At 47.8% G+C, this 9,960-nt stretch overlaps 1 protein-coding gene across 1 annotated transcript; it reads right to left on the bottom strand.

Moving 5' to 3' along the window:
* LOC109232196 (protein SENESCENCE-ASSOCIATED GENE 21, mitochondrial-like) lies at positions 1,551-2,518 on the bottom strand. Its single transcript, XM_019397880.1, has 2 exons — positions 2,288-2,518; positions 1,551-1,962 (listed from the first exon to the last, which is right to left on the bottom strand). Exons 1-2 carry the CDS (start codon positions 2,359-2,361, stop codon positions 1,737-1,739), a joined length of 300 nt encoding a protein of 99 aa, XP_019253425.1. The 5' UTR covers positions 2,362-2,518; the 3' UTR covers positions 1,551-1,736.

Here is a 9,960-nt window from a genome sequence, read left to right as displayed (position 1 = left end):
TTATATCAAACCTTAAACATTGAGGGTAATATAGTTTCCTATATGGCATATGAATGTAAATATTCCAATTATATATGGGATCCAGGCCCAGTTAGAAAGTGGATAAAAAGAACTACGAGGTTAGAAAGAAAGAATATGCGAATTATGTTGAAGTTTCGGCTCAAGTCTGTGCTTCTCATCTCCTATTCTGACTCTGTATCCTATCCCCTTTCTTCTTAGCTTCCTGTTGCAGTTTCTTTTCTCATCTCGTCTCTATTTCCTTAAGTGTTATATTCTATTGTTCTATGAACACTTGGTTATTGTAATTTCGTTTGGTGAGTTAATACCATGTGTTGATTTGGGTGTAATATGTGGTTTGTTACATATTGCCATCACATGAGGGAGAACCGACAAAGTGAAGGGGCATATAATAAAAAAAGGGCCTTACGAACATGTATTCACACCAAATAAAAAAATCTAATAATCACAAATCAAAGCAAAAGCATATGTAACTGAAACGTGAATAAGTGACAAGTGTCTATGAAAAAACATGTGTTACACTCAACAATTTGGAGTAAATATTGGGTGCTTATAAATAATCTCCATTTATTTTTGTTTGACTGCATTAATGGTCGTATATGGTTTGTTGTTGTTGTATATATAGACCAATCAGTGAAATAAGTGAATGATTAGCTTGGGGATTCAGATGATACGGAAGAATGAAGGGTGCGGATGACGCGTTGTCTATTTTCCATATCCCATTGACTTGTTTCCAAGATTCAAATATGAAGAAGGATTATTCTACTGGGGTCAAAAATCCTGTGACATTTTATATTGCTCTTAATTAAGTTTAAAATGTCGTTCGACTTATTACATTATATTAGTGATAACAAAAATATGAAGTACTAAGATATGATTAAAAAAGTTGCAACAGATGATTGTTTTTTCTGTTATCAATTATCATTAGACATCACACAAATGAATGTTAGAATCAAAGCCGAAAGCACTAGTCGTCTAGTTGTACGCTAAGCCGCTCACATTTATATCCGTTAAAATAGTCTTTGGCTCTTCCTATTAATGTTAGGTTAGTAAATGCAGAAGACAAAATAAAGGGAAAAAAACTTGATTTATAAAGCTTTTTTTTCCTTAAACACCATGCCAGTATCGAGTCAAACTGCTCATTTAAATTGAAATTGAGAGAGTACTCCCAATTTTTCAGTCAAATCGTAAAGCTAGCGTTTGGCCATAGATTCCAAATTTATTTTGAAAAATTTGATTTGGGTGAAGTTTTATTTGAAGATGAAAATGTGTTTGGACATACGTTTTCAAAACATATTTTCCAACTTTATTTTGGAAAAACATGTATATAATTTTCAAGTTTTGGGATTTTGGCCCAAAATCGGCTGATTTTGGGATTTGAAATTTGGGAGTTGGGATTTGGCCAAAATATGAGCAAAATTTATGGCCAAACATGAGTTTTGAAAATAAATCCCAAATTTATTTTGGGAAAACTCATGGCCAAACGGGGCATAAAGATTGTTTATTCAAGATTAATTCAAAAACTAAATAGCTAAGAACCGGAATTTAATACTACTACAACCTTTCCTTTTCATAAGTGTTCATTTTGCATAAATAAAACATAGAGATAGGATAACACTATTAAGCTTACAATTTTAAAAAGCAGTAAGCATCGAGGAGTAGAATTCACAAAAAAAAAATCTGATAAGGCACAGCTTTGCTTTTAATCAAATGGCTTTTCAGTTGTTTCTAGGTTTGTGCTTCAACAGCATCTTCCGAAGCTCAGCAGCATCAATTTCATTAGCAACTCCCTCTGGCCTGTAGTAACCGGTCACTGGATCTGGCACCCATGATGTCTTCACTGATTCCTCTCCACTTTTGTTCATCATCATGTTGCTCCTTGGCACCCCTCCTTTCGCACCACCTGAAACCGCCGCCCCTTGCGATCCCGCTGCGTATCCGCGCCTACACATACAACATTCACATACACATGTCAAAAAAACAAAAACATCTAAATCACATCGACCGAAAAACAGCATCACGGCAAATCAACGAAATTAGCAAAAACTCGACTCCTCCTATCCCCTGTTTTCGTTCGGCCTAATTTTACAATTATGCTGTGAATGCAACAAAGTATTCACTGGGATACTATATAAGTTTATGTAGTTGAGATAAAATTTAGTATATAGATTTATATCGAAAAACGCTATATATATACAGGGAAAAAGGGATCGGAACATTCATATACTTAGTTCTTATCCATGGGATAAAAGGATGTTACGGTCATTACCTGCTAAGAAAAGCAGAAACAGAATCGGAGACGAAAGCAAAGAGGACCTTGGTGTTAGAGAAAGAGCGAGCCATTTGTTTTAATGGTTAGAGTCGGAGCGAAAGAATTTCAAAAGCAGAACGCAGCAGCGGAAGCAAATGGTTGTGGATCTTCCGCAGCGGCGACCTGAAATTTCTCTAGCTTCGACTCTCTGGTTATTCTAGGGTTACACCATATATGAGAGGAGTAATTGGGAGAGGAGGAGGTATATATAGAGATGGAGGAGAAGATGGAAACAGAGAGGAAGTCATGGACTAGGGTTTTAAGTGGGGCCACGTGAAAGCAGGCCCTCTATTCAGACGCAAAGGTTCTCTCCTGCATTGACACTTGGCCGGTGAATATAGGCCTCTATAATTATTGTAGAGTTTAAGATATTACATGGTCAATATTAAAAAAAGAATTACACTAATATCACCCAAAAGATCTTCATAAAAGTGAAATTTATGATCTAAAAAATAAGATAAAGCGCTACCTGATACATCAAGAAAATATGATTTTATAGTAGTATTTTTTTTGTGATGACAGTATACATAATATAAACTCAATTGATTATAATTACTTGTATATAAAAAGTGATATTAATAATTTAAATATAAAAAATTACTATTTGATTCAACATATTAAAATACTTTAATTATATAAAAAAAATAATGCTATAATTATAGTACATGTTAGTATAAGTTAAAGCTAATTTTTAATGTGGCCTACTATCTAAATGATTACTAGCAATTCTAGTTCTAATACGTGTATTTTGATAAATGGATGCCAAATTTGTTTGACTTAAAATGTTGCTCCGAACAATATTTAAGCAAATCAATCAAATGTATAAAACGGGGTAAATCATAGCCAACCATAATTAATACTGAATTAAGAACTGAAGCAATAGAATAGCAGACGTAATAGAGATGGCATTCAAGAGGCTTTATTGATCATGAAAATTGGTCCTGCCTCTCCTTAGAGAGGTTCAGGGAACGGTAATCCATTTTCTATCCTCCAGATCGATCCTGCCTTTTTTGGGAGAGGTTCAGGGAATCCGTTTATCTCTCCTCTTCCGGGGCTTCTTCTTCTTTTGAGAAGGGATATTCTTTTTCTTTTTTGAGAGGGCCAGCGAGAGAGAGAGGGGGGGAGAGAGAATGCCTTTAAATATCTGGAGAGCCCCCTCCCTAAAATAACTCTTTTCTTCCCTATTTATAGTTGGGGCCTCACGCCCATTGGGCCTTCTTTTGGTCGACCAGGTAGAGGGGGCGACCTCAACGCTTGCTTCGTATTTGATGCGGATTGGGCGAGGTCAGGTTCGCTGGTCATTGCTTTGGGGAGCGTACTTGAGACGGGGTCGATACCACGACGGTCGATTGGTCAGATTTCTGACCGATACAGTTAGTCCCTTCGTTCGTCGGGGTTGTACCCTATCGGCCTCGACGAACGGACTATGTAGCGACGTGGTCGTATTGTGAGTGGTTCGTACACTGTCACGCCATGAGTTTCGAAACAACATAGAGGGTGTTCGTCGATACTTTTCACACCGTCGCGACGGTTTTGAAGGTGAGACGACGGCTGATAGATGGAACGTTGCTTTGTGCGAACAGTCGTGATGGCGCTTGACAGTCATTATGGCGCATGTTCCTGAGGAACCAAATTGTTTGCGTGACTGGCCAGCTTCTAATGACGACTGTTGGTCTCCGCGCTTGGGGAATTCGTGCCCTATCAATGGGCTAGACCTTGCCCTTTGTCATTCATACTTTCTTTTTGCCTGTTTTCGAGAGGGTCTTCGGAATATTCATCCCTTGGGCATTCTGAGCTCTTTCTTTGCCTCTTCTCTCACAATCTTCCTCTCATCTTCCTGTTTTTCCGATAAAACTTCCCTCTTCATCTCTGAGTTAACAATGGCGGGAACTTTTTCTCACGACAATCTTCCGGCCATCCCGCCGACGACTAAGGGTCACGCTCCGGCGGAGAGGGATTTAGGCCTAGCGGAGAACGAAGATGTTCCCTCAGTGGATGAGATCTTGTTCCGTGCGGGGAAGGTGGTGGAAGACTTCAGCGCCGACGGCGGCAGGGAGTACCCCGACATTGATCCCTTATGGGGGAGTCTGGAATAAAGGAGCTGAGGGAGCGATGGGGCATCCCCAGCTACGTCGAGATAATACCCGCCGAGAAAAATGATAGGGTGCAGATAGACCGCCCTGGGTACTGCTCGTTCTACGTGTACCCTTTCATTGCGGGGTACACATTGCCGCTCCCGATGCTGGTGGTCGACTTTTGTCGCTACTATGAGGTGTGGCCCGCCCAGATATCTCCGTACTTGTATAAGCTCTTTCTCATGTTTATTAAATACGCGAAGCTGGCAAGTCGTAAAGTGACCCTGAGGCACGTGCTTAGCCTGTTCGCCCCCCAAAGGATTCAGGGCACTATGATCCACACGCGTCCTCGTGGGTCAAGAGGGTTGGTGGTCGGTATGGACGACCGTACCAACCGCCGCTTTGCTGATAATTTCTTCTTCGTGCGGACCGAGCATCTCGTGGCGGATCCGACTGGCTTCCCGGCGGTGTGGAATTTCGCCCGTAAGTATCTGCTTTCAGTCGCCAGAATTCGTTTCGGTCTATCTTTCCTTATGTCTTGTGTTACTTGTAGACTTATTTCTGATGTTCTGCAGCCGAGAAGGTGCCGCCGCCGCCCTTGGAGGGAATCCGGGAATGGGTAGAGGCCGTCCTGCCCCACACAGCGGGGATTCGCACTTGGGCGTCGTTCCATCTGAAGTTCGGTCGTAGGCCCCTCACAAGTGAGATTGCTTTCTTACTTCCCGACCTCTTCTGTCCATTTCTCATTTCCTGAACTTTGTTCGTTGTGATTAGGGAGGGTTCGAAGAACCCGGTCCCCTCAGTTGGCGTTTCATCGCCCGGATGCGGTCGCTCGGCTTAGTGCTCCATCTGTAGCTCGTCCTTCGTCGAGGGCGACATCTGTGGAGTCGGTGGCTCTCACCAACCCAGCCCGGGCCGTGCCTCAGGATGATGGCCCGTCCAGTACTGTTCGTCCGCGAGCTGATTCGTTGTCGACCGGGGAGGAGGACGACCCACCAAAGAGGCGGAGAGTGGGCTTCGAGATGGCTCCCCCCACTGTGATTAACTTGGATTCTCCTCCGGCGGGCCAGGAGGGAGGCATTGTCGTAGAATCCGCTGCAGAGACGGAACATACGGTTGGTGCTTTTTCTGTGAGTCAGAGCCCAGAGGACTCCGCTGTTGCTGCACCTCGAACAGAAGTTCCTGCTGCGGATGCGACGAATGGACGGTCCTTGGAGACTACTGCCGCGACCTTGGTCGAGCCGCCGTCATCCTTGGTTGGTCGTGCCACACTGTCGGCGGCGGAGAAGGGGAAGGCCGCGACGGTGGACGAGTATGAGTCTGAGTCTGACCTGGACCCTGATGACGTTCGAATATTTGAAGAGGGTATCACACATTCAGTGGTCAATGCGGGAGGGGGGGGGCCCGCCTCGTTGATATTCCCGTAGATATGAACCTGTTGGCCCAGAGGGGTGAGTTGGTGGAGCAGTTTAACCTGCTGTGTTCCGAGGCTGCGAATGAGTCCCTGAGGGAGGTTCCGGACGTCGCCGTGATGGAAGAGGTGGCCGTAATGGGCTTGCGGGTATGTTATACTAGAATTTTAATCCGTCAGCCCTTTAGTGTGGAGCGGACATTTTTCTAACTACTCTTTATGTTTTGCAGTCGTATATACTAGAAGTGGAGAATATCCGCAGGGCCAACGTTCGGTCGAGGATCTTTTTACAGATGTTGGGGTAGTACCGTCGTTACCGCGATAGGTGCCGTGAGCTGCATGAGCGGTTGATAAATGATCCTCGTAACCAGGCGTTGGGCGAGGAGTTGGAGCGGAAGGACCGTGAGCTATTGCAAGTGCTGCTCAGCAGGAGTGAGCTCGAGGAGCGAATTCGTCTCAAGGACGAGGAGCTCGAAGTGGGGAGGGGTGTCGCCGCCAAGTGCGAGTATCTGGAAGGCAAGGTGCGGGAACTACAGCTGGAGATAGAGCAAGTCGGGCCAGGATTGTGGAAATTGAGGCCGAGTGGGGAGCGAAGCTGGCTGCCCTAGAGGGTCAGGTCATCGACCTGGAGCGTGCGGAGAGGGACGCGTCAACTAGGGCGGCGGCCTTTGAGGCAGCGGTTCGCGTCCAGGAGTCTCAACGAGAGTTGGAGGGTGAGGCTGCGGCTCTTAGGGAGGCGAGGCTTGAGGAGCGAATTGGCGAGATTGATCAGGAGGCCCAGGATTTGTCGGATCGGGTTGCTATTTTGGAGGAAGAGAACCAGCGCCTGAGGGCCTTGGCTGGACCAGCTCGTGCCGGCGTTCGCCCCCAGACTCATGATCTTTGGGTCTATGCCGAAGCCCAGCTTGACATTTTTAAGAACCTGTTGGAGGAGGGCGCTGTGTCTGAGGAGGCTGTTGCGTTGGCACGCCAAAAAGCCCGCGAAGCAAGAGCCAGCTGTGGATATGACATGGGGACGCCCGAGACTGATGATGGTGCCCGTAGTGGCGATGATGATGGCCTTGATGGAGGTGAGGATGGCGACGGCGGTGCTGGCGCTGAGTAAAAAAAAATAATTCTGTCCTATGTAGATCTTTCCTTTGATTACGCCGATGGGCGTTTGTTTGATTGCTGTTTTCCTTTTTTTTATTTGACTCTTCGGTCGGCTTGAACCGGATGCAAGTGGCGTTGGCCTGCGTTTCTGGTTCCATTAATAAAGGATTCTTTCTTCGCTATTTGCTTTGTGATGGCGTTATCATTATCGATTTGCGATTCGGTTGTGGGCAGTAGGTGGTTGTTTTTGCCCGAGTGAGATCGAGTTATAATGCTCTGATGGCGAAGGCACCTAGCCTAAGTCCCAGTTCGAGCGAGGTCGAACTGTACTATTTTGGTGGCTAAGGCGCTTAGCCTGAGTCCCAGTTTGAGCGAGGTCGAACTGTACTGTCGATGGCGAAGGCACTTAGCCTAAGTCCTCGAGCGAGGTCGAACTGTACTGTCGACGGCGAAGGCACTTAGCCTGATTCCAGTTATAGCAAGGTCGAACTGTACTATCGATGGCGAAGGTATTTAGCCCGAGTCCTAGTTCGAGCGAGGTCGAACTGTACTGTTTTGATGGCGAAGGAGTTTAGCCTGAGTCCCAGTTCGAGCGAGGTCGAACTTCACTGTTTTAATGGCGAAGGCGTTTAGCCTGAGTCCCAGTTCGAGCGAGGTCGAACTGCACTGTTGATGGCGAAGGCACTTAGCCTGAGTCCCAGTTCGAGCGAGGTCGAACTGTACTGTTTTGATGGCGAAGGCGTTTAGCCTGAGTCCCAGTTCGAGCGAGGTCGAACTGCACTGTTTTAATGGCGAAGGCGTTTAGCCTGAGTCCCAGTTCGAGCGAGGTCGAACTGCACTGTTGATGGCGAAGGCACTTAGCCTGAGTCCCAGTTCGAGCGAGGTCGAACTGTACTGTCGATGGCGAAGGCGTTTAGCCTGAGTCCCAGTTCGAGCGAGGTCGAACTGTACTGTCGATGGCGAAGGCGTTTAGCCTAAGTCCCAGTTCGAGCGAGGTCGAACTGCACTGTTGATGGCGAAGGCACTTAGCCTGAGTCCCAGTTCGAGCGAGGTCGAACTGTACTGTTGATGGCGAAGGCATTTAGCCTGAGTCCCAGTTCGAGCGAGGTCGAACTGCACTGGTTATGGCGAAGGCACTTAGCTTGAGTCCCAGTTCGAGCGAGGTCGAACTGTACTGTCGATGGCGAAGGCGTTTAGCATGAGTCTAAGTTTGAGCGAGGTCGAACTGTACTGTCGATGGCGAAGGCGTTTAGCCTGAGTCCCAGTTCGAGCGAGGTCGAACTGCACTGTTGATGGCGAAGGCACTTAGCCTGAGTCCCAGTTCGAGCGAGGTCGATCTGTACATTTTTTATGGCGAAGGCGTTTAGCCGTGTCGCAGTTCGAGCGAGGTCGAACTGTACTGTCGATGGCGAAGGAGTCTAGCCTGAGTCCCAGTTCGAGCGAGGTCGAACTGCACTATTTTAATGGCGAAGGCGTTTAGCCCGAGTCCCAGTTCGAGCGAGGTCGAACTGCACTGTTGATGGCGAAGGCACTTAGCCTTAGTCCCAGTTCGAGCGAGGTCGAACTGTACGTTTTTGATGGCGAAGGCGTTTAGCCTGAGCCCCAGTTCGAGCGAGGTCGAACTGCACTGTTGATGGCGAAGGCACTTAGCTTGAGTCCCAGTTCGAGCGAGGTCGAACTGTACTGTTGATGGCGAAGGCACTTAGCCTGAGTCCCAGTTCGAGCGAGGTCGAACTGTACTGTCGATGGCGAAGGTGTTTAGCCTGAGTCCCAGTTCGAGCGAGGTCGAACTGTACTGTCGATGGCGAAGGCGTTTGGCCTGAGTCCCAGTTCGAGCGAGGTCGAATTGCACTGTTGATGGCGAAGGCACTTAGCCTGAGTCCCAGTTCGAGCGAGGTCGAAATGCACTGTTGATGGCGAAGGCACTTAGCCTGAGTCCCAGTTCGAGCGAGGTCGAACTGTACTGTTGATGGCGAAGGCACTTAGCCTGAGTCCCAGTTCGAGCGAGGTCGAACTGCACTGTTGATGGCGAAGGCGTTTAGCCTGAGTCCCAGTTCGAGCGAGGTCGAACTGTACTGTTGATGGCGAAGGCACTTAGCCCGAGTCCCAGTTCGAGCGAGGTCGAACTGCACTATCGATGGCGAAGGCGTTTAGCCTGAGTCCCTGTTCGAGCGAGGTCGAACTGCACTGTTGATGGCGAAGGTACTTAGCCTGAGTCCCAGTTCGAGCGAGGTCGAACTGTACTGTCGATGGCGAAGGCGTTTAGCCTGAGTCCCAGTTCGAGCGAGGTCGAACTGTACTGTCGATGGCGAAGGCGTTTAGCCTGAGTCCCAGTTCGAGCGAGGTCGAACTGCACTGTTGATGGCGAAGGCACTTAGCTTGAGTCCCAGTTCGAGCGAGGTCGAACTGTACTGTCGATGGCGAAGGCGTTTAGCCTGAGTCCCAGTTCGAGCGAGGTCGAACTGCACTGTTGATGGCTAAGGCACTTAGCTTGAGTCCCAGTTCGAGCGAGGTCGAACTGCACTGTTGATGGCGAAGGCACTTAGCCTGAGTCCCAGTTCGAGCGAGGTCGAACTGTACTGTCGATGGCGAAGGCGTTTAGCCTGAGTCCCAGTTCGAGCGAGGTCGAACTGCACTGTTGATGGCGAAGGCACTTAGTTTGAGTCCCAGTTCGAGCGAGGTCGAACTGTACTGTCGATGGCGAAGGCGTTTAGCCTGAGTCCCAGTTCGAGCGAGGTCGAACTGCACTGTTGATGGCAAAGGCACTTAGCCTGAGTCCCAGTTCGAGTGAGGTCGAACTGTACTGTCGATGGAGAAGGCGTTTAGCCTGAGTCCCAATTCGAGCGAGGTCGAATTGTACTGTCGATGGCGAAGGCACTTAGCCTGAGTCCCAGTTCGAGCGAGGTCGAACTGTACTGTCGATGGCGAAGGCATTTAGCCTGAGTCCCAGCTCGAGCGAGGTCGAACTGTACTGTCGATGGCGAAGGCGTTTAGCCTGGGTCCCAGTTCGAGCGAGGTCGAACTGCACTATTGATGCGAAGCCACTTAGCTTG

Source organism: Nicotiana attenuata, chromosome 9 (genome assembly GCF_001879085.1).
Source record: "Nicotiana attenuata strain UT chromosome 9, NIATTr2, whole genome shotgun sequence".
Taxonomy (NCBI): Eukaryota; Viridiplantae; Streptophyta; class Magnoliopsida; order Solanales; family Solanaceae; genus Nicotiana; species Nicotiana attenuata.
Note: the sequence above shows the minus strand (reverse complement) of the source record. Positions and strands in the feature narration are given on the sequence as shown.

Excerpts from the sequence above, each read along its gene's own strand:
- LOC109232196 (XM_019397880.1), bottom strand. The coding sequence starts at position 2,361 with ATGGCTCGCTCTTTCTCTAACACCAAGGTCCTCTTTGCTTTCGTCTCC. Across the intron at positions 1,963-2,287 it reads GTTTCTGCTTTTCTTAGCAG|GCGCGGATACGCAGCGGGAT; the intron begins GTAATGACCGTA and ends TTGTATGTGTAG.